At 43.4% G+C, this 24,938-nt stretch overlaps 1 protein-coding gene across 3 annotated transcripts; it reads right to left on the minus strand.

The window, feature by feature from the left end:
- Window positions 1–1,247: 1,247 nt before the first annotated feature.
- Window positions 1,248–24,729, minus strand: celf3a (cugbp, Elav-like family member 3a). Of its 3 annotated transcripts, XR_005713228.2 has the most exons (15): window positions 23,776–24,729; window positions 22,780–22,932; window positions 21,065–21,147; window positions 11,851–11,899; window positions 10,272–10,400; window positions 9,167–9,246; window positions 8,438–8,581; window positions 7,355–7,499; window positions 6,124–6,273; window positions 5,849–5,908; window positions 5,194–5,298; window positions 4,485–4,628; window positions 4,180–4,312; window positions 3,697–3,789; window positions 2,018–2,152 (listed from the first exon to the last, which is right to left on the minus strand). XR_005713228.2 is itself a non-coding variant. In XM_040188417.2 (14 exons), the coding sequence occupies exons 2-13, from the start codon at window positions 22,922–22,924 to the stop codon at window positions 4,185–4,187; spliced, it is 1,362 nt and encodes a 453-aa protein (XP_040044351.1). In that variant the 5' UTR covers window positions 22,925–22,932; window positions 23,776–24,729; the 3' UTR covers window positions 1,248–2,152; window positions 4,180–4,184. The 3 variants fall into 3 exon arrangements, 2 of the variants coding, with proteins under 2 accessions (XP_040044351.1, XP_040044352.1); XM_040188417.2 differs by lacking the exon at window positions 3,697–3,789 and having other exon boundaries at window positions 1,248–2,152; XM_040188418.2 differs by lacking the exon at window positions 3,697–3,789 and having other exon boundaries at window positions 1,248–2,152; window positions 10,272–10,397; window positions 23,776–24,267.
- Between the last annotated feature and the right edge of the window lie 209 nt (window positions 24,730–24,938).

A 24,938-nucleotide genomic window follows, 5' to 3' on the forward strand; every position in this document is an offset into this window, starting at 1 on the left:
CACTTTTCTCATCCAGTTTTGCAGGTGCTTGAGCACCACTGTGAACGTGCTTGCTGTTCCCTCAAAATGTATGTAAAATCTTTCTTCCACTCTATATATTGATATGATATATTTTGCAAAGACTGACTTACAATGCAATAAATAACAATACATAGATATGTATTATTATTTTGTTGTAGCATCATCTTTTATTTCCGTTGTGTAAATGCACAATTTTCTTTTGGTAAGGTCACATGCAAACTGAAAGCGAAGAGTGTCTCTACGTGTTTTACTTAGCCTACACGTCAAAGCAAAGGGTGTAACAATTAATCACCCAATGTTTTTAATTTACGTATAAATAATAAAACTAACTCTACATAACAATATTACCAATGGTAATAATACAGAATTGTATTGCCTAGTTTGACTGCATGATCTAGTGGGATCCTTCTCATCAACCGACTCGGGGGGATCGGAGATCCTGACACTAGTCATGATGGACAGCCTTTATTTGCATTATATTGAGGTCCCAATGATGCAAAATTCAAATACAGAAACTCACCACGTCGTTTATTGGCAGAGTGGCTTCTGCTATCACAGGACTTATACCCTGGCCTGGTTGTGTATCTACCAACGTTGATATCATCAAGCTACAATCTTTTGCAGCGTCTTTTTTCCCATCAGATAACAGATTCCTTTTGTTATGCTGGTATGTTTATGGCATGATGCACCCTTCATACATTCAGGCATGCCAAAGGAGGCCTCGACATGTTTGGATGTGTCAGACTCATACCTAAAAGCTGTGGCCTACGGACTCAGTGCACTTGAATGTGGTTACACACCATCCTCTCCATACCTAACCTGAGTATTTATGCATGCAGTGTCATCCATAACTCACTAACGTTGGGTTATTACAGATTTACCATTATTGCGTGTAATCATGATAGACGTTCTGGACACACATGTAATTATACAGCAGTTACCAAAAAACGGTGCCTCAAAATTATCGACAAGGATTTTCTCCAGTTCCTCCGAAGTTTCACGTGCAACGAACACAGGAGGCCAGATGTTTTCCACTGCTCAATACTTGCTCAGGCCCATAGAGAGCAGCAAACTGCCCTGCATAGCACTTACGATCCAACACACACACATTGGCACAAACCCAATGTATTCCGTCATCTGCTGAAACATTTTTGTTCCATCATGCAGAGGAAAGCTGGTGTTTTTGGCAAATTGCATGATGTGAGCAGTAAAGCAAACACACATTATAATTCTAAATTGTACTTTATTTTCTTTTAAAGACATATGTTTTAAAACAGCGATTGTAGAGAATAAATAAAGAAACATTATGTTGTTTTTTTTACTTCCATAGGTACATTTATGCAATTAAAAACTCTATAAGTGTGTTCATTGTCTTAGACCACAGAAATCCTCTTTTTTCTTCTTCTTCTTCTTCTTTTTCTTAAATTAAAAAAGAAATAGTCACACCCCCCACCCCACCCCACCCTAATCAAATTGATTACCAAATAAATTAAACGTAAAAAATCAAGATAGAAAAATTCCCAGCCATTCCTTCAGCTTTGTTAATTTGAAAAGTAGTGGCAGCAGAGAATCTTAACTCCTGAAGTCCTTAAACTCCAATTTTAAACCAAAGTATGTACAGTGAGAGGAAATCCAAATCTCTTCCAGTTTAACCACCCAATGTTTTTAATTTACGTATAAATAATAAAACTAACTCTACATAACAATATTACCAATGGTAATAATACAGAATAGTATTTTCTTTTCGCCCCCGACTGAGTAGACTGGCCTTCTGTTAATGCCATGGACCACAAATCACACTATACAGTAGAACCCTGTTCAGAAGAATAACATCAGTGTTACGCTTTTTCTTAACATGTAGATCTTGTTGCTGACAATAAGAGTATGTACATAATATAAATGAATCCAGCTGTGGAATGATAGGAAATATGGAGCACTTCTGATATTGCGATGCGGATTCTGTAGATGTATTTTTTTGCCAATATTACTACTGCTATTTGTCGTTTTTGAAAGCGCATACACGTGATACTGCTTTTTGTGAAGTGTTGCTCCTGTGCTATACGGTTGGTCAAACAACCAAAAAAGGCTGGGACATCCCAAGTGGTTTTCTTGATTGAACTCTTAGGTTTTCCTGCAGGTAAGAAAGTAGAGGAGAGAGAAAAGGAAAAGAAAGCACAGAGCATTTTAAACCACATCACGCACAATCAACACATACATGTAAGACTTAGGAAGTGGAGTGGTGTCTGCAATACACACTGCTTGCACTGATGCCTCAGGGGAAACTCTGTAATCAACTATTGGCCATTCAACTCAAATAGTGATAGTCAGACTGCTGCAAGTTTGTTATCGATTTAGGCAGGCCCATTAATTCAGAACATGCACGGCAGGAATTCTGGTGGGCATAACTATAACCTACATTTCTAGAGAAGCTCAATTTACATTTATTATAATTATATTCAAAACCATGACATTCACCAAACTGTAATTTCTCAGGTAGGAAAGAGTATTCAAATCCTCCTCCAGTTATTTGTGATGCAGGTTACTGCAAACAGGGTATCTGCAGGTACCATAACTATCTATTTGTGACATGTTAAGACCTTTCTGTAGTTCTAGTTAATCTAAATAGAACAATTTAACAAAATGGGAATAATCTGTCTGTTATAAATATTATCTACATTATAAAATCCTTAGCATTCATTAAAACTCAAGCCTTGATTTTCTATAAATTATATTTCTGATTTATTTCTGATAATCAATATTTAACCTTTGCAAACTTTTTTGATGCACTATTTTTATATTATAACCTTTTGCGTTTTTTTTGGTGTTTTATATCATGGTTTTGGAGTCTGTGAATTCCTACAGAGGAATGAAGTTCCTCAGCCAGCAGCACGTGTCACAGGAACCAAACAGCTTTACCCAAAACCTTCTAGAGTGAGGTTAGTGTCTCAGTTGGCACAACACACACACACACACACACACACACACACACATTTATACTTACACACATTCACTTGCACATTAATATTTTTTCACATCTAGTTAATAAAACAAAACACTCACACAGATATAAATGTACACACCATCTTGTAGACTCACACTCGGGCCTCCTACAAACGCACCATCGTTCACTCTCAAACACAATGCGGTGAACCATTTACGTCGCAGTACATTTCCAATCTCACAAAGAACAACAAAGTTCAGGCACAAAGTCACTTGGAATTGAGTTACAACCAAACAAAAACCCCGGACTCACCGAAAACTACCACACCAACCAACTAAACAGGGAGTATGTAAGAATGATAATCATGACAGACAAAAAGTCTAAAAAGGAAAAAAATCAAATGTGTCCATATTTGATGGACAGCAGGCTAGTTTAACTCTTGGCATTGAAGCTTTTGGAAGTCTTGTTAAAAAAAACAGCATGTCATGATAATCAATTTCTTACAAATGCTGAGGTACAGTGACAGTTATTGATCAGTGTTTGCAAGGATTAAAACCAGGACCAAATAATAAGAGGGAACTCACAACGCACCAAACACAGTTCATGGTCGCCACAGTAACCCGCCATGCAGTTTGAGCATGGTGAATCAAGGCAACGGCCCAAAATAAAAATTGCTAATGGCAACCATCACAGGCAGTATCGCCACAGCAACCAACACAGGCCAATTAACTTACAACGCAGTGAGAAGGAAGGGGGGGAGGTTTTAGCGGTTGCTAGGCAACCATAGCCATAGCGACGCACGTCTCCACGATATATGAATGGACAGTCTTGAGAGTGATGTGATGTTTTTTTCAGGAAAAATGGCATATGGCACAGCACAAAAACAATAGATGAAAAGTAAAAGAAAAAATTAATGACGGACAGTAGTTGGCATTCAACCCTGCGACAGAACACTGGTTAGACAGAACATTTGAACCCAACAAAAATCTACTTCTCAATCAATCCGTCCCTCAACATACTGAGCACACAACGTATTTCAAATTGATGAGTGCTACCACCTCATTAAAGTTAATCTACTGAAGGGTTATTGACTTATTCAGTTCCACATGAAAGACAGACTCGCAATTACATCCACTCTGACTCTTTAACTTCCAGTCACATTTTCCGCTGCCTGTCAATCCCCATCTCCTCAAATATGTCAATACGCAATAACTAACCTCCTTTAGTAAGGCCTGTTGGCATCCTTGGGCCTCTTCAGCTGCACCTTCAGTCTCTTCATGCCGATCTGGAAGCCGTTCATGGCCTGGATGGCAGTCTGGGCGCTGGATGGGTTGTCAAAACTCACAAAACCTGAGGAGGAAGTAACAGGATGAAGGAATCAAACACAAACATTCGCCAGTCGCAGCATCATTCATAGGACAGCGAAGGAAGCTAACATGTGGTGAAAACAAGTCTTTCTTTACATAAGAAAGAACATCTCTAAAAACCCACAAAGGGAACTAAAGCCATCCCAGTGACTCACCAAAGCATTTACTCTGGTTGGTGGCACGGTCCACAAACACCTTTGCAGAGATGACGTTTCCGAAGGGAAGGAACATCTGCAGGATCTCAGAGTCAGTGAACTCCTGTGGCAGGTGGTAGATGAAGATGTTACAGCCCTCTGGACCTGTACACATAGAGCACAACGACCCAGATAAGACACAACACGACAAGTTAGATAACCAGGGAGGACTTCATTGTTGAGCAACAATAGTAATACAGCTTATTTGAGTAGTACTTTGATAGAAGATCAGAGACGCAGTACGTGACTTGGGGCTGGACATTTTAGGAAATGCATTTATTGGTTTTCTTTTTCCAAATACTCCTTTTAGAGTCTTGGTCTGACGAACAAATGATTAAAAATGTAATTTTGGCCTCTGGGACTTTGTGATGAATTGTTAGATTTAAACAGCAACACAATCATTAAAGGGAAACAGTATGGATTGGTCAGTAATATAAATAATCAGTAGTTGCAGTCTTTATCTTTGCTGTGATGAATAGCATTCGAGTCGTAATAGTCTGTTAATACATTTTCATATCACCCAAAACCCTGAATGAAAACCAACACATACCCAGATTGGTTATCTGTGACATTAACAAAGCGTGTGTGACATGTGGTGAATGTGCAAAAACACAACCGCTGGAATGTTTCCCTAAGATATGGCTATTTGTGCACGGCCCTTTGAGGTTACCTTCTCGTTGCTGCAGCTGCTGCGGCTGCTGCGGCTGCTGAGCCACCAGTTGGGGCTGGTGGGGGAACGGCTGCCCCACCAGGCTGTAGGCAGCAGGGTAGGTGGCTGATGGGGGAGGAGGAACAGGTGAGCAGGGAGCAGCGGTGAGGCACGATAGAGACTGCAAACTAACCTGTTTCTCCTCAAAAACAACATCTGACAAGAGCCGCATTCCCGACTACAGATTTGCTAGATACCCGGAGATGCTTTGCATTTACTTTGTGCTGCGTGACTCACATATAAAGTTGCAGGTACTTACATTTTGTAATATATGTGCATGTTTTGACTTTTGTGTTCTGCAATTTCTACTTTACAGAGGCAGTGTTGGGTAGTGGGGGATTGCAGACGTAATGTAGAGGCGTCCCATTATGTTACATAACACTATTTTCTGTTTTCAAGGACCGAAAAGTTTAGTTCTAGGAGTAAAAACTACAAAAATCTGAAGCAGCAAAAGTCTAGTGGTCAAACTTTATGTGAAATTATGTTTTATTACACATTTTCTTCAGTAGCAGCAGTAAGCGATACATTTATATCAAATAGTGTAAATGTATGTCACAATTTATGGGGCAACATCGGACGGATCGCCCACAGTTCATACTGAGTCAGTGAGGCTCACCTGTATAGTGCTGCATGCCTGCATACGCTTGCTGCAGGGGGTCCAGGACAGGACTCTGAGCTGTGGCAGAGAAAACACAAAAAAATGAATACTATTTAGGGCACATCAGCACTTGCACATCAGCATTTGGTGCTTTAATCTAATCTCCTCTGTATTACACCCTCGTGGGTTGCAAATCTAAACGGAAGCCTGTGAATCTGTGGAGGAATAATATTTACACAGCAACATTAGTCCACTTTGTTGCGTAGCTGCAGTTAAGGCCGTTGCGGCCGTACCTTGGTAGGCATGAACCCCGTTGGTGTACAGGGCCTCGGTTGCTGATTGGCCGTTGGACAGAGCTGGCAAAGAGGCGTAGCTGTTCACTGTGAGCGGTGGAGGCAGTGAAGGGACAGGTGTGCCTGCCATGGAGGGTGGAGTGCTGGTACCTGGACGCATGGAATTTATTTTCATTCAACCAACTTCAATCTACAGCAGGAATACGTTTATTCATTTCAAGTCCTTTCATTGACCTGGCCATATATCACAAATGTGCACGAAGGAGCTTTACAATCTGTGCAGCAAACAAGACCCTTTGTCCTTCTGCACCCGAAGGACAAATCTGGATGAGCAACTGAGGACGGATCCCCTGATAGACCATTACATACAGTTTGAACAGAATAACCAGCTTACTAGAATCGTTCTATAATGTATAGATGGTAAAATATAAAACATATTTTAATGATATGTAAAATGTTATGAAGAAAGACCAAGCTCTAACAAAAGTAAGTAAACTAGTAAACATGTATGTAAACTAATGCAGGATTTAAAATGTATTTTCTTTCTAACAATTAATTTTTCTTTAAAAAAAAAGGAATGCGTTCAACACAATGCAATTTGGTGAGCAATTCTTAATCTAACTTTGTCTTGTTTGCAAAAACAAAAAACTGCACAGGGAGCAGATGATGTTTACGATCATCATCTTATTTCCAACTGCTAACATTTGCTAAAATATAACCAAAGCAAGGAATTATTAAAAGTATTGGACACATTAAAGTTTTGACCTGATGACGGCACTAAATTACATAGCTAAGGGATCACCAAGGTAATTACAATTCATCCTCAGGGAGACATCGATGTCTGTGCTTTTTGCTGTTTACAGTTTCATTAGTTCAAAGTTGCTGTCTGTGTCACTTTCATGTCATTGTAAATTGAGGAAAGAGTTTTTTTTGTTTGTCTTCTTTAGCTCTGCGGTATCCACTCTGGTGTCACCAGTGTAAACCTGGCTATAATATCGACTATCCAAGTACTGTCAGGATGCAGGTATCATTTCACTGCCTTTGCCGCATTAAATAAAAAAACAACAACATGGCTAACATCATGGCAGACTGAGGAACAAAAAAAACCAACAAAATTGATGTTTGCCATTTTGTCCTCTTAGGTCCACCTCTCCTTGTGCTGCCGTGCTCATATTTCAGGCAGAAATCTAATCAAGGCCGGCCAGGGCCAGACATCTCTGCCTCTCATTACCTGAGGAGGGGGTGATGGATGCTATCGGCGTGGCGATGATGCTGTTGGGGTTGAGGGCGGCGAGTTGCTGCATCTGAACCGCCGCCACGGTGGCAACAGGGGAGAGGTAAGCCGACTGCGCCACCAGGGCCTGCTGCTGCATCAGCTGGAGGACGGAGACAGAGACAGAGAGACAGAGACAGAGAGAGGGAGTCAGGCCATTCTGTGTTTGGAGTCAGGAGGATCATCTGAAGAATCTGACCGTGGTTTCGTGTGTTGAGTGCAGACTTTAAGTGTAACAAGTAGTAACATGATTGCAATCGCCCCGGTCTGAACCTCAATCAGGAGTCAACGTATTTGAAGGCGTCATCTCTGCATGCTGCAACATAACACAGACGGATAAATTGTCCTTGGTGACTCACTCTGTTTTCTCAGACCCGACCAGACGTCTTTAATGATATTCCCAATCAGTCAGTGTGCTTCATCAGGTTAGAATTAGTACTTTATTCAATATTCTATTAAATCCAGCCTCTGCAGCTTTAAATTACCTGCACTTTTAAGAGTTTTGGGGGGTTCAGTTTAATTAACTTCTTAAACTTAAACAAAAGAATCTCCCTCTAAATCAACACATCCACGAAAGGATAAAAGAAGAAAAGAAAAGCTTAGTCAGGCTCAACTGTAAATGAGCCAAATCTTAAACCATTTTCAGCGAATGGTCAATTAACAACATGAGCGATAACCGGGCCTTACTCTCATTGTTTCTGTTAAAAGAGACGTCTCGTCTGACATCCAAACCCTTCTATTAGTACATGGAACACGCAGAGTAACATTGCCTCTCCAGAACGTCTTGTAGATTTTGTGTAAAATATCTTTAGCTTTTTATTGTTGTATCAGTTCAAAGCAACGAATCGTCAATTGTGTGATTGGACTTGAAATGCGATTTTTGTGTATTAGTGTGAGTATTTACTAAACTAAAGAAGCTATCAGCAACAATCGGGAACTGCTCTCCCGAAATGAGAGTCTGAAGAAGGACTTTTGGTTCATAAGAAGTGTTTATAGCTGTTTTCTCGTATGTGTGTGCTGGTTTTCGGGGATGCTACTCACGGCCTGAGTGTAGGCGTTATAGGCCCCGAGGTGCAAGGTCATGGGACTGATGACCCCCAGCTGAGAGGCCACCTGCTGCATCCGCCGGAGCCCTCGCTCCTTCTCTGAATCAGCAAACTTCACCACCAGGCTGGACGAGGCGCCCTGCGGAGAGAGACGGGACAGTTCAACATAGCTGGACATCCAGGATCAAGACAATCACAGCATTCTGGTTCCTGCAAGAGAACTTTGTTGAAAGTCTCAAAAGCTAACATGTCTCTCTACTGAATTAAATATAGCTTTTACATCGAGTTGGATATTATTTTTATCCGGTTCACTCTGGATGGTTTATTTGCAACAAAAAATGATGCAAATCCTCTACAGCAAAATAAAATATGTATATATACATATATGTATGTGTGTGTGTGTGTGTGTGTGTGTGTGTGTGTGTGTGTGTGTGTGTGTGTGTGTGGAGGAGGGAAACAGAAATGAGAAGCGGTGACTGTCAGTTGAGTCACAATGTTGAGTGTCTAAATGACTGGATTTGGAGCATTTAAAGGCGTGTATACTGTATTTGAGTGTGTGTGTGTGTTTGTGTGTGTGTGACCACGTGTGCCTGTGTGTGTGTGTGTTTGTGTGTGTGTGTGTGTGTGTTTGTGTGTGTGTGTGTGTGTGACCACGTGTGCCTGTGTGTGTGTGTGTTTGTGTGTGTGTGTGTGTGTGTGTGTGTGTGTGCAGGGGGGGACTCACTGGTAGGGTGCGGCTCCCGTGCAGGGCGTTGATGGCGGCCTGGGCCTCTGCGTTGCTCTGGTACTTTACAAATGCACACCCTGCATGGAACGACACACACATCAAACGTGGCCTCACACAGAAAGACAGACAGACACACACTCACACAGACACACACTCACTCACTCACTCTCGGTATACATAAACTATTTCCCTTTAAAAATACATTAGGAGCCGTCTTACGTCCAGCGCTACATCAGTTACTGTGGCATCATTAAACATGGTCCACAAAACATTCATTGCTTCATCAATCACAGTCCGTAAACCACCAAACGCATCATTAGCCATGACCCATAAAACCTATGGCACCATTAGTCATGCCTCACGCACGCAACGCAGAAAAAAAATCTAGCATCTGTGTTTGAACTGTCGCCGGACTTTGATTTACATGGCAAATACCGTCAGCTTTGTTGTTAGTGACAATGTAAATTAACATTCACACGGTGGTAATGTGCTGACGTCTTAATTATCCAGGCTGGATATAAACACAAACAGTTTGTTTCACTGAGCTTCACTTTAACGGTCGTCATCTTGTGGTCACTTCATCTTACAGATCTGTGGAAGCTGAAGGAAATGTGAGCATTATTCCCTGGAACAAATGTAAATATAGTGATTTTAGGTAGTCTAATCTTGGTGGGTAATTTAGGGCAATATGACTACAGTATAGGAGTTTTTAAATGGTTAAATATTGCTAAATGACCAGGCACCACACTATTTAGAGGTGATTGAGAGTACTACTGCCTTGCATGGGTGGTACTGGTCAAAATCCATAGATTTCTCTTCTTTGGTTTTAAATATTTAATGCATTTAAAAAGAACAAGTGTCCTTATTCAAATAATCTGATTTAGGAGATAATTTTAGTAAATATGACTGTATTTTATAATAATATGTCTCTTGACTGGACATAAATTGTCATATTATGGTTTTTTTTGGTCTTGTGCGGTGCCTGGATTGCACGCACAACCACTACCTTGCGCCATACACTAGTTATAGTCAGGCTGTCGTTGTGTTTCTACATGTTCCCCTGCAGGAGTTGAACCTCCGCCCGCGGGTGTGGTAGGCCCACCTTTGCTGGTACCGTCGGGCCCGCGCAGCACCGTGCACTCCTCTATGCTGCCGAACGGCTCGAACATCTTCCTCACGTCGGTGTCCGTCTGCTGCTTTCCCAGCATGCCCACAAACAGCTTCCTGTCTTCTAAGGGGCAAGAGGTCGCCGAGATTGGGAGGGGGGAGGGGGGGAGAGAGGAGAATGTGCGGATAATATGAGCGAGGTTACAGAGGGAAATAAAGGGGGCGAGCATTCGTTTTATGGGAGAGGAGATACAAGCAGTGGGAAAGTGTGAGGGTGGGCAGAGAAGGGCCGTGTCACTGTGCGTGCAGGAAAAAGACAGTGTGATGAACAGCTACGACGTGGGAGGGATCGGCCTGCTAGGCTGCACAGCGCCACCAGAGTGCAGCAGCATGAGCACGAGAGCAAACAAACAGCATCTGGCCTTGACTCAAATGTTTGTCACCCTGCATGTTGTCAGAGAAGCTGCTCCGTCTGTCCCCGTCTGTGGAGGATCAGACCGGTGTTTCTGCATGTTCCAGCTCCTTTACTACCAGCCGCACGCACATTGCGTCCCTGTAGACGCTGCTATATAAAAAAAACACGCCGATAGATTTAGAGATCTTTCTTAACACTGGATTGTGATTTTCTTTTCCCCAGTTGTTTTGGCGTGGTATGCAAATCTTAAGACTGAGATAATGAGGTCGCCGCGAGCATGTCACGGTCTACTGTTTTCAGTTTGTGGCAGATGGATTTGATGGATTTGAAAGCATTCGAATCCACGAGCAATTTTTGTCTGTTTCTTGTATTTAAAGGTGTGGTTATATAGCCAACACTTCAGGCTAAAGCACAAAACGTGACTTGACTTGGATCTGTCTTCTGCAAACTCAAAGTCATTAACTACTGAAATGTAAATAAACTAAAGACCCTCTTAAGCTAGAGTACATTCAGCTGAAAGGTCAGAGATGTGAACAGATGTGTACTCAAAATGTTGAAAAAATGGAGAAAAGGATTTCAAACGCCAAAATACTGACTTAGAAATAGAAAATGTAATAAATTATTGAAAAAAGTTTAAATTAGTAAATGTGCTCACAAATGCGTGAAAATGTCGCGTGGTAAAGCAGCCGGATGTTGGCTCTTTAATGTCATCTATCGGGTCCGACTGAACAGTGTAGATCACCTTTGCTGGTTTTAACATGGAGCTTTAAAGGTGGAGGGGCCGTGCACAGTGCGTGATGCAACGCGGTGGTTCAACAGCAACAAAACATCACTCACCAAACATCAAACATCAATTTTAGCAGGTGATTCAATCTATCGCTGCATCTTGAATCATAGCTTCGAGCTGTTTGATAACCTTTAAGCATTTTTTAAAACGCAAATTGTTGTTAGAATTGCTAAATTTATAGAAATGTCCTCAATCACTAACTAACTTTCGTGTCATCTTGAGCGCTCACAACCTTTAAGTGCCGTACACGGACACATTGCGTCTTAGTGCTTCTGTGTGTATTCAGGAGAGCGACTGTGCTGGTCGTGTGCGCGGTGGAGCCGTTGTTTGAACAGGTGCTGTGTTTTCTACTTGGGGACAGGTGTCTCTTACCCCCTCTGCTCTCGCTGTCCGCTGGCTTCACTTGGATTGGACGATTCATCTGGAAAGAAAAGGCTTGCGTGTTACACACTCAGTTTTAAATGTAGCACGGCGGCAGTGATCTTTAACACAAAGAGAAACAATTGAAGCCGTGTACTCTGGCACGTCATGACAATAGACAGGTACCTGCCATGTAAAGTGCTGATGTCCTGCAACCCCGTCTAGAAATGCTATTAATGCTTCGATGTGACGTAATGGTGACGTAACACGTGCATGTATGGGTGTTAGTGAATTTGGCCTGAGCTGCAGCCTCGTACGGTCGCCCACTTATTTCTTACTGTTGTCGACTCTGCTCCAGCTGACATGAGCGATTTTACATTTACAGTGACGTACAGTCTCTCTCTCCCCAAGTCTCTGTCAGAATCTGCTCTAATCCGGCCGTCTATCGGTTCCCCCCCCTATCACACAAAACCAGGAAAAGCACCCGCCCACGCGGGATCGGGGAAGTGATAAGATTAAGAACACTCGCCGGCTAATCTGGATTACAGGAGCACGCAGCATCAGAATAGCAGGAGATTGTGAGGCCGGCAGAGGGACAGGGATGAGGGTATGGGAGGTTGGAAAGGAGGAATCATAAGTGGAAAAACAACAAAGAATAAAAGAACGACAAAGAAAAAGGAGAACACGCACGTTACATGGAGGGATTAGGAAACCTGTCCATAATTCATCAAAAGACAAGCTGCTGAAATACCTTTTTTTTATTATCCTCCCCACTACTTAACAAAAACCCGATAGGAAAATGGGCACACATCCCTCGGCTTTCAGATGTATCGAGCACGGTGAAAGGAGGTATTGAGTGGAATGAAGAAAAGAAGGAACAAGAGGGGGCCAAAGGGAGAAGGGTGGGATTGAGAGGGATTGAGGGGACGGGAGGGAGCATATGGAGGAAAGGATGGAGGTGGGGGTTGTGAGCGTGTGTGAAGGGGGAGGAGGTGGAGGAAGGAGAGGAGGAGGGGGCGATGACGGCGAGGAGTCGAGGTGGGAGCAACGCAGTGACACTCTGTTAGCTGTTAGCTTAATGAAGGTCTTAATTATGGAGCGGGTGACATTTCAGCCAGTCACTGGTCCTGTGTCACTGATTGATCCGCTGTGATCGGTCACCGGGAGACACTATCGATCGGGGGGAGGGGGGGGGCCACGGTTTGCGCTCGGACCCGCATGCACAAACACCGTCGCCTCCACGCCACCGTTTGTGCCGAACCTCCACCACCGGCTGAAATACCACCAACGACTGCTGCAGAGGGCCCCGTGTGCCCCCTCACTGAGAGCATCCAATTGATTGCACCAATTAATGGGATGATAGAGTAGATGGAGGGGCAATGTCTCAAAACCATCGTCCAATCAGTCAAGCAAATGTGCTCCTGCAGTCAGTGAATAGTAATTTTTGCTTAAATTATAGTTTCGTTTGCAGCGAAGATAACTTCAAAGAAGAAGGGGCCCACATGCTCAAAGTCAGGTCCTTGTGATGTAGTAGGGTGCTGCGGGAAAAACGCGCTCAACTCATCTTATAATAAAATAATTAAAGGGCCCGTTGATTGGCTCTCATCTACCGTGTACCTTGATACCAGTCTACCATTTCCTGTGCTATTTGTACCTGTAGGCTCACATGAAATGTTAGATATTTACGCGCATTCAATGTTTTGTTGCTAACTGAGGTGTACATTAAGTGTATTAAATATCAAACTACACATTGCTCTGTTATTTCTCTTTCTCTAGGTCGTCGCAGTTGATGGTGCAATCCATATTATATGAAAAAAATGTTTTTTAAATTTGTGGCATGGCGGCAAAGAGGGCAGCAACAATGGTTAACAATGCGATCAATGGAGACAGTTTTCCTCTAACAACAGCAAAAGCTGACTGATCAATACATGGTGCCTGTTCAGATCCAGTCACATAAATAAGGTTTTGACAGACAGTAGACCCCTACATCTAAAATATTGGTTAATGTTGTCACATAAATTGATTCATGTGTCCCCCGCCTCATGTATTCATCAAAGTTACATTTAAAGGTAGGGCAGGTAATGTATTTTAGAAACCTATTTTTGTTCTATTACATCCCGACAGCTATCAGTAAATCAAATGCTCTGACAAAAAAAAAAAAATCAATCCATTCATCCACGTGCCTCCCTGACGTGCGCGCGGCCCTTTCACTCATCGTCCGTCACCAGTGTCTTCCAGCCACTATAATTGGAAAAGAATTGGCCACACTGGGCCGGTTTGCTCACTCTCGCTTGGACAACCGTCAAAAACACCCGTTACACAAATGAGCCTTAGTGTCCCTTGTGGTTGCTCCCGTCCCAAATGCTGTAAACTCGATATACAAACACAAATTACACAATAAAACCGTCCTGAGAATGAGACTGGATGGATTACTTTTTAATGCAAAAGATAAAGATAAGCCTCGGTGCAGTATCTTGTCTAATCCCCGAGTTGAGTGAATATTAATATCAATATATAATATTAATATCATGAAAAAACGTCGTGGCCCATATTAGCCCGCACGAGCAAACGGCGAAGGGCGCGGCGGCGGGGACGGAGAGACGCGCAGCAGATGGCTCGGGAGACGGGAACCAGAATACACAAGAGGGAAAACAGTGCGAAGTGGAGGCCATCGAGGCTGTGCCACTTCACATCGGCACGGCAACAGGCCCCGCTGCTCTGACGGAGACGGCCCTCGCATGGCCATCGCCATGACAACCCCGGTGATGAGAACTCCACATCTGGTAAACAAGGTTTGCCCTGCACGGCGAGCGGAAGAGACGGGCGCTACAAAACAAATGGGGAGGACAAAGGGTGCTTCTAGGTCGGGTGATGGAGGGATTAGACGTGTGGGGGAGGAGGGGTGCGACGCAAAATGAAAGACGTCGCACACAGAAAGAGAAGGATGGTGGAGGGAGCCGCTGGTGCCTGTTGCATGTTGACGCTGCCTCGAGAGCAGATGCAGAAGCCGGGAGAAAAATATCTCCCTCTAAGCCTGAAGCCTGAACGCACACTTTACAGTAATTGACTCTCTCTCTCTCTCTCTCCTCCTGTTGCTCCCCTCCCTTTTCTCTCGTAGGCTTGTTTACAAAAACAGTCCCACACTGTGCACCGACAGCACAAGGCACAACCTTTTTTTACAGCCCTTTTCTGATTTGTTTCTCTCCCAAGTGCCCCATCTGCAAACACACAGATATTACATACAATCATCCTTCGACACACATCCCCACACACACACACACACACACACACACACATACTCTGTCCGCTCCTGTCGCTCACAGCAACATCGACACATACTTAATCTGTTTGCTCTGCGATGCCGCGGGGGATTTTTTCTGGGATTATGAGATATTAAATCCATAGGTCATTCAATCAAATCATGCATGAACCCCCCCACACACACACACACACATACACACACACAGCGTCAGCGACCAAAAGCACTGAGGAGAGTAAATGCATTTCCATCTGCCACGACAACGTAAATGTGTTTTGGATAGAGGCTCGTTTACAGTCGAGGCCAGTACTTATATTGATGATTTCTCTATTATGAGCACTGAGCAGATGATAATCTCTCGACGCTCTCAGCTCAACGCAGCCGGTGTTGTTAAGTCGGTGTAGCAGGCTGCCGCTGTGCGAGAGTGACACATTTCTGTCGTCTGTTTTCTCTGCAATTTCAATCCGTTCTGCCCAGAAAAGCTGCCTCTCTGAATGGTAAATATATCAGCAAAGACCATCTCTCCTGCTCTTTCAAGAACGTTTACAGCGGGGAGGCAGAGTTGGGGGTGGAGTGTGGGTGTGGGGGGGGGGGGGCTGTTGTATGGTGCGGAGGGGGGCACAAAGACAATTTTCCGTCTTTGCCTCCCCTCCGCTCCATCACACAGAGCTGGTCATTGCATCGCGCCGGTCGCCTAGCAACCTGGCATCCCTCGTCCCCACCGTCTCCAGGCAACGAGACCTGCGACCGTAATCAACCTGCCAGCTCCCGCCCCCCACCCCCCGTCCCCTCCCTGCTCTGTTCTTCTCCCGTCTCTGCTGCTTTTGCTCCCTCACTTCTCCATCAACCTCCCCGCCGCAAATGCACTTACGCTGGGACGCACTTGTGAATTCACCCGGGGGAAAAGTACAAGCACAGGTGGAAATGGGTACATTCACAGGCAAAAAAAAGCAGGAAAAAAGGGAGACACACACACAGAAGATTGTGAGGTCGCACAAAGAGTTGGAACAAAGCGACAGAGGCGCAGACAACAACAAAAAAAAAAAGAACAGCAGGGATGCACAAGTACGGCCTGTTAATGGTTCCACACCTGGATGCACACACAGATGCGCACACACATGGATGGGAGGCACAGAAAGCAGGGAGAGAGTCTTCCTCCTCCTGCAATCAGCCAGCCGCTAAGTCAATCAAGCACAAAGAGACTGACAGCTCAACGCCTGGACAGTTCAATAATATTGAATCAATAAACAGTGTCAGAGCTGCTTCCCGGTGCTGTCTCCTCCGCTGCAGGCTTCCCTCGTCTGTCCAGCACCAAGGCGAAGATGACAGCCATTGAAGCTGCCATTCAGCCTTTCATTGTCAGACAGCCAAAGAAAAATCCTTCAAAGTGTAGAGACAGAATATCAAAGAGCACCTTTCTAACAACACTCAAGTTGACTCTCAATTGTTTTGTCTCTGCTGACTGTTAAATATTCATGTCAAGTGTTGTTTGACTCGACTCAGTGAAGCAGAAGGGAAAAAGAACTGAATTGTGGACACTGTGTGTGTGTGTGTGTGTGTGTGTGTGTGTACAGATAGTGCCCGTGTCCTACCTTCTTTTTGTCTTTTTTCTCTTTTTTATTTAACTCCTCTGTAGTCCAGCATATATGTTCAAACAACCTAATGAGTTTTGAGACAAGAGCCTCCTTCCAATTGTGTGTGTTTGCGTACATCTTTACACTTCCCCTAAAACACACAACCTCTCAGTAACAGATGTCTGTATTTAAGCTGATAAACACACTGCCTCAATGCACCTCCAACCCCCTCCACCCTTACTGCCACCCACTGTTCATTATCTCAAACTTTCATTCATCTCTTCCTCCCCCTCCCCCACCCTCCCTCATTGCCCCCCCCGACGTTCCCCCTTCCTTCATTTATCCAATTTCTCACTAATTCACACCCATTTACCACCCCTATAAATCCAATCTGCTTCCATAATAACAGTCGGCCCAGAGTGACGTACAGAGGACAGGCCCGTTGTTTGTCAGTCAGCGCCGCCTGTCCCGCGTCGTCCCCGCCGCGCATTGATATGCATGCGTATGTAAATGAATCGACGCCTGAACGCACACTCAACTCCACATATATTCATCAAATGAACACATTCGCTCTGAGGCCGGGCTAATTGCTCTCAGCATCATCATCACCACCATCATCGCCGCAACTCACCGCGGTCGGGACACAGCTACATATGGAGGCCGTGCTTTATCTGCCTATGAGGCGATACATAAAATGACATGCGATCAGGTTTGCCTGCTCATGTAGGTGGAGGGGCCACAGTAAAACAAATCTACTTTGGGATTTTCTTGCACATTTTGCACATTTTTTGCGTTCGCGGCACACATGCATTTCAGTTTCTACCTAGTTAGCTGTGGCTGCCAAAAAATAAACTAAAATACAAAGATTTAATGAATGATAACAGGTGTATCAGAGATGGTTAACATCACCCCGCAACTCTTCATGGCCCACATGTGTCTCTACGGCAGAACGTTTGCTGCGACATTAAGGGCACAACGCTCTGGCACTACAACTTCCCTCATCTCATCTCCTGCGTGAAACGCTCGAGCTATATATAGGATTCGCATTTATTTCAGACTATTGATAAAACCCCACTGTCTGCTCTGTCTGAGTCCTTATGGCTGAGTAAATGTCAGGCTTAGTCAGATGTTCCACTCAAAGAGGGCTCTTTCCTCTTGTATGGGCAGCTTAAACACAGCAGGCCTCGCAGCTCCGATTCTACACACACACACACACACGCGCGCACACACACACACACAGACGTCAGATAATGAATGAAGAAACCTGAGAGGGGCCTATAATAAACCCAACAACTTCCATCCATCCATAACTTTGGATGTGTACTCTCCATGGAAACGAACGCGCACAAAGACAAACAGACACAGCGTTCACGCACACAAAAGCACACACACCCTTCATTAAACCGCGTTAGTGAGAACACCTGCCCTCCCTTCCCCCGCTACACATGCAAATATACAACAAAACACACACACTTGCGTGTCTACATTTCATTTGTGCACAGTGACAATATTAAATATTGCATTTAATAGAATTATTTGTAAATACATATCAATTCACAACAGGAAGTGTTGATGAGCGGTAATACTTTGTATCACTACTGATGCAGATATGAGCTTCCAGCCTGCAACTGACAATTATTTTCCTTTACTATCAAATGACATTTGGGAAATTAATTAATTTGCTTTCATGCAGAGAATCAGGATAATACCTCTATGTCTGTATGCTAAATATGATGCTGACGGAGGTCAGCTTATAAGAACAAAAACAGCAAACGGGGCAAACAAACACGATGTTCTTGGTGTCATGTGTCGATTAGCATTGGCTACAGAGGTCAGTCCTGTTTCTGTTGCTATGTTATGCTATGCCAAGCTAAGAAAGAGGCATCAGAAGGCAAATAAACTAAATTCCCTCCATGTCAAAGATGTTCAACGGATCATTTTCTCAATTAATTGTTTGGTCTCCAAAATGCCAGAAAGCTCCATGAGGACATCTTGAAATATCAATAGTCCAAATCCCAATTACAATTATAGAGAAAAAACTGCAAACATTTTCATCTAAAAAAAAAACCCACAGAAAATCTAGTAAATAGTTACTGTATCTTTTAAACTTTTAATGGCAAGTAACACAATTCAACAGTTATCTATTTAAAGACGTTGAAATATGAGTTTGGTTTGGGGGCGTTTAGTTTAAAATGGCCCATGTTATCGTCTGTGAGGGCCTCGCTGCAGCGTCTCAGGGCAACGGGCCTGAGACGCTGCAAGATAAGAACGCGATAAGAACAGAGGGGACAAGAGCACAAGATGTCCAAAAAGCATTCCCAGTTCCATTTCCACACTTCCCCTCGGAGTGAACCTGGTTTATTGCAACCAGCATTTGTTTTTCTCCTCCCTTTCCCAACTGCACCTTTCTCTCACTTTCCCTCCTCGCTCTCGGCTCAATGTGCTTTCGACACTCTTCCTCCCCCTCTCACTTAGAGACGGACTCTCTCACCTGAAATTAAACACAATGCCAGGTGCCACTCCGAAAACCACCATCTGTTCACCCTTGCCTGACTTCTTTCCCTCTACGAGCAGCGAGAAGAAAAAAAGGAAAAGTAAAATAGCAAGGAGGAAATTTAAAAAAACCTTCAGAACCAACTCTTTTCCAGAGAGACGCTAACGAAAAAGCAGCACTGGGTGTTAATGACTTCCTTCAGCTTTCTCTCATTCAGGTGAGCTTTCATTCTCCTCTCAGTCCAATAATTGCTTTCATGTTATTTCTTTTGTATCGCCCGAACCATGAGATGCCAGAGTTAATTATTCTTCGGCGGTGCAGGTGCAATCAGATGACAATTACACCACAGCTGGTAGCAAGGCTGGAAAGCAGTTATTGTCCGCGTGGGCGTGTGCACAGCTAATAATATGTTTTTTGCCTTTTTTTTGTCTTCTTCTTCTTTTGGCTGGAGGGGAGGGGGGGGGGGCAGGGGAGGATTGAGAGAACACAGGAGGGTTTAGCTTGTTCCACACGGCTTAGAGGTAAGAGGTTGTGAGGAGGAGAGCGGCTGAGGTTGAGAGGCAGGAGGGGGGGGGGACGTGGCTTTAGCCACGGGGCATCGGGCCCTGCTGATCCCCTACGAGAGGTCAGGGAGGTCACGCTACTGTCACGCTAACAATGTAATTTCTTTTGTTCCCACCGCAGTACCAGCTTGCTCCTTCGAATGTCTTTATATCCCCAAATAACCTCCCGCCTGCCGTTACGACAATGTTCCACCAAAACAATCAATGAGGCAGTCTTGAACATTTTTAATCATTGACTAAATGTCTATCGCGTAAAAATTCAAAACATTTGTTGGCTTAAGAACCTGTAAACGTGAGGGTCGGAGCTATTTATAAACATTAGGGTGACATCGTTTGTCCATGAAATGTCGTCAGAAAAGAAAAAGAAAATGCCATCAGCCGTCAACGTCATATTACGCACGAGACAAAGAAAAGCAGCTCACATTCTATTGCTTGAAAATTACCCAATTAAATACCAAAGGGGTTTGGTCTGTTTGTAGGATTAAAACAAGCAGTTTGATCCCGTCCCAAAGCCGAATGAATGATTCATTGGATAAATCAATACTGGGATGAATTGTGAGGTGCAGCCCGAGACTGTTCTCCTCGCTTTTCTCTAAAAAATGTGGTCATGCGCTCGCCGTTCGGGAGAGAGAGAAAAAAAGAGATGTGAATGATGTAGATTTCAACAAAAATAACCAAAAGGAAACAGGGGTAAGGCCTTGTTAGGAAAAGAGGAAGCAGCAGCAAGTCTGGGAGCACACTCTGTCTCAGTAATTCCTTGCCTTGTCGCCTTGTCTCTCATACAGTCGGTTATTATAGAGACGCGGCTGTCATGTCATATTTAGCTCTGGAAATGTCATTTGGCAGCACACCTGCTGCCTGGCTATGCTAATAAATCTAGGTTTAACTTTGATTAAAATTCACAGGGAGAGATGGGAGGAAAAGAGGGGGCGGGGTGGGGGGGGGGCAACGGAGACACAGAAAGGAAGAGAAGCATCAGAGAGAATAAGAACTGGAATAGTCACTCCAGCAGCGAGCCTCATAGCTGTCTCTTTTGACCCGTGACATGTAGCAAGATGACTCATGCCTTAACTGGATGGATGTGTCTGGATGCATCACATATGAAACATAAGAGAGGGAACAGCCTCTGACCTTTATTAGAGCATATCAGCTAAAGGGGGAAGTCAGGCCTGCGTGTCAAACTCGGTTAATTTCCCGGCTTCACTGTGTGTCTATGTGGTGCGTTCAGCCCATTTTTCTGCTCGCACTAATATATACATATATATATAGAGGAATTTATAAATACACATATAGAATTTTTTTTTTACATGCGCGGATGTCAAAAAGACACACTCACCCCTGGTAGCGTCTTCTGCTCGTGCAATGCATTCTGGGCTTTGAGGGCAGACTCGCGTGCACAATAAGTCAGGAAGGCACATCCTGGAGAAGTGTTATAAGATCAGCGCAATAAGTCAATGTATTTTTAATATCGGATTCATATGCTGCATATAATGTCTGTTGCTGCCAGTGCAATGTTATTGTGACTTAATCTTAGTTGGCCCTTTGCCCCTAATGGTCTGTAGGCAGTAACATTCTGCTGGACTTTTGTCCGACTAATAATCTCCCATTTGATGTATTTGCTCTGCTTTTATTGTAACAACTGTTCTGGGTCAGCGTGCGTTAAACATTTCTAAAAAGGCCTCCTGGCTTGAACAAAGATATAGCATTAACATTTTGCTAAATAGTTGTTGCAGCGGCACTGCAGATCTATGGGATTATTAAGTCATAATACCTGAAGACTATTCAGATACAAACATTCTGAATGGGTATTTAATATCACGGTGCTAAGGCCAAATGTATGCAGTCCCGCATAATAGAGAAAGGCCTTCATTAACCTTTGGGGCTCCTACAATTCATGAATATGCAAATGTATGCAGAATAGGTGTTATAGGTGTTGGAGGACTGATACCACCTGGCCTGTACGTCTCCCAAATGGCTGATGGTTTATGTGGATTTATGAAAGCCTTTGTTTTCTGTGCTCAGATTTGCATTAAAATGACAGTAAGGATCATTATTCAGCATCGATGACGCTGAACAGTTCATGTGTCAAGCAGGATTCTCGATGTGCTGAGACATTACTTAGTAGTAGTGGAGGACACGTAACTTTTAGAAAGTGACTGACATCACTATGTGTGTCCAATTATGGATAGACAAAATACCTTTTGTGAGATTGTCGGGACTATTACCACAAAAATGCAGCGTGCTGCTCAACATTTTTAATACCGAAACCTTGAAATCTTTCTGTTTTCTTTTTCATTTTTAAATTGTAGTATGCATAAGCTGGCGTGAAGGGAAACATCCCAGCATGCATCAGCGGGTCTCATGAACACAATCTTCATTGTGTGTTATTAGTCTTTTAGTAGTCTTTTACACTATGCTTAACAAAGTTTCCACATTTGAAAGGTTTTCATGGAGTTAGTTGTTGCCATAATGTGAGTCTCCAGAACGTAACGTCCATTCATCTAAGGCAGAAAGCAGTGGCCCCTCCTCTGATTTTAATAGTACAAGTTTGACTATGTGAAAATAAAACAGAGCACTCTGATTGATTGTGGTCGATTTTTAAAAACAGCAAGTAACCAGATACATGTAGTCCATTTCTACTGAAATAATGCATTGGTTTGAATTGAAATATGTTGAATCGATTGGAAAGTATTGTGAGTGAATTATTGGCTCAACGAAAGAAAAGGTCAACATTGACCAATACTTTAATCAGTCAATGTCACAAATATTAAATATCTAAGTCTTTATATGTAAATTTATATTTATGTATATATATATATATACTTCTTTTTTTTCTTTCTGTCTGTGTTGTTCTTGTTTTTTAATATTTTTTAATCTTTTCATGGTTTATTTGTAAAACAAAATACACTATGTGGAGAGCCAAGGATAAACCAGTTAAATTCCAATAAAGCTGATTAACAGCCTTTGCTCTCATCGAAATCAATACCAAATTAACAGTATTTTCCTCATGAGACAAATTCACATTGGAGCTCTTGGCCCTTCGCTGCTCACCTTTGTGCATCCCTGTGTATTTGTCCTTTATCACCGTCAACTCATAGATCTTGCCAAACTGCTCAAAGATGGGCTTCAGGTCCTTCTCCTCCAGGTTTCGAGGGATTTGCCCGATGAAGAGCTTGATTGCGTCAGGCTCCTTCATTGAGAAGTCTGGGGAGGTATAATAAGGCGCGCGCGCACACACACACACACAAACACGCACACACAGACAGGCGATCATGGAGGAGCAGACAGGAGCCTGTGGGCTTAAATTCACACAGCACAGGAGGTGCAAACAGGAGGCCGGGAATAGAGATGCAGATGGGAGCATTCAGTGGGAAATGGTGGGCTGAAATAATAATTTCCACACCCTTGTAGACATGGTAGTAATCTGGTGGGAGATTTTGGGGAGTTTTGAATATAGATATCCCAATAAAAGACATAGGATTCTCATGCAGGATTCAATACAAAAATATGAATGGATGAATTCATAATAAGTTCAGTAGTGACCACAGATACAATGTCAGAGATGATCACTATAGGAATAGTGATAGTAGGTAGAGTCATGACATTTGATGGGGAGGGGTGGTCGCTTATTTTTCAATGTAACTTCAAAAGCTGAAGCCACCATGTTGTGCATCATTTGCATAAAATACTGAATAAAAATCAATAGAATATAATAAAATTATAAATTATAGCAGTGTATGGATTTTATGGGACAGAATTCTAGCGACGAGGCCGATATATATTATTCCTGTCATAAAAATGATTTTAAAAGTACAGTGAATAGTAATAGTATACACACAATCCTTAACGCACTGGGATTTGGTCCATCCGTCTATATTCATATACAGAAACATGACAGCGTGTCTGTCAACACAGCTGGAGACCTGCCCTCTCTTTGTCAAGAAACGGGGGACAACAACAATGACCCGAACACAATCTTACACATCTGGCCAAAAACACAAAACAACAAGGAGTTGTAAAGGGGGAGAAAAAAAACGACAATCGTACCTGTGCTGCTGTTCGTGGAAAAGAATCGGCGCGAAGAGCGGATGCCTCTGTTCTTCCCCCCGCTGATATTTAGTTGTTGAATCTCAATTATTCAGTTCATTTGTCTGTAAGAGCGCCTTTGGATCCCGTAACAAGTTAGGCCTGTACCCCTACTATAACAACACGAGCGGCATCCAGCGACGGTCCTTTATTCGGCATGAGCGTGTTTTTTCCCCAGCTTGTTGTTTCCCTCCCCCCCTCCCCCCCGGCCCCCCTCTCGGACAGATGCTCCGTGATTTTCCCCGTTCAAATAAATCTGATACAAAAATAAAGAAATGTTCCTCTATGTCTGAGCTGAATGAGGAGTGTTGCCGTAGATGGATTTAGGGTCCCTTCAGCAGACCGTGGGGAATTGGCAGTATGGCTGGTTGTCCTCTCCTCTCCCTCTCCCGGTGTGTGTGTGTGTGTGTGTGTGTCTGTACTCCTTTGACGTCGTAAGCCGGTGTCTCCCCCCCTGTCCATCTCAGCTCCATCCCTCCTCCCCTGGGCCGTACGAGCCGTGACGTGTGCCGCCAGGGACCGTCGCTAAACTACCAGCCCCGGGACAGACGCAAAGGCAGGAGGAGGCAATGAAAGAGACAGCACGTTGAATACAGCCGTGGATGCAAAAGGTGATGCTCAAGGTTTGTGTGAAACTGTTTACATTAAGGCGCAGTCCTTGTTCTTACTGACCACTTAGGCACCAAAATCCAAAACAAATTGCAATGGTTGTCTGGAAATGATCTTTTAGTTCCTCTTGTTCATCATGCATTTCTGCTTTACTTGATGGTGAGTCAGTGGCGCAGAGGGAACTGCATGCATGACTTAAAACTCTGGTAAGATTGTGTTTTATCCCCAGAGCTCCCAAGATACACCACATTCATACTTTGTTTCACGTTTGTGAACGGCTAATCAGTACTTGAACTGTTTGGAAGTATTTATAGGCAATTTAAATTGATTACAATTTGAGATATTAGGCAATCAAATGGGGCCAACAGATAACGAAGGCAGGTCAGTGGGGATGGCTTGATGTTTTCTTTTTCTTTTTTTGAGGGATCTATCTAATTCTTCGTTTTTTATATGGACGGTTAAAAAGCAGATGGTCCCTGACATGAAGCGATGCAAATCCGCCTTTTGTTCTCGTC

Source organism: Gasterosteus aculeatus, chromosome 10 (assembly GCF_964276395.1).
Source record: "Gasterosteus aculeatus chromosome 10, fGasAcu3.hap1.1, whole genome shotgun sequence".
NCBI classification, from domain to species: Eukaryota; Metazoa; Chordata; class Actinopteri; order Perciformes; family Gasterosteidae; genus Gasterosteus; species Gasterosteus aculeatus.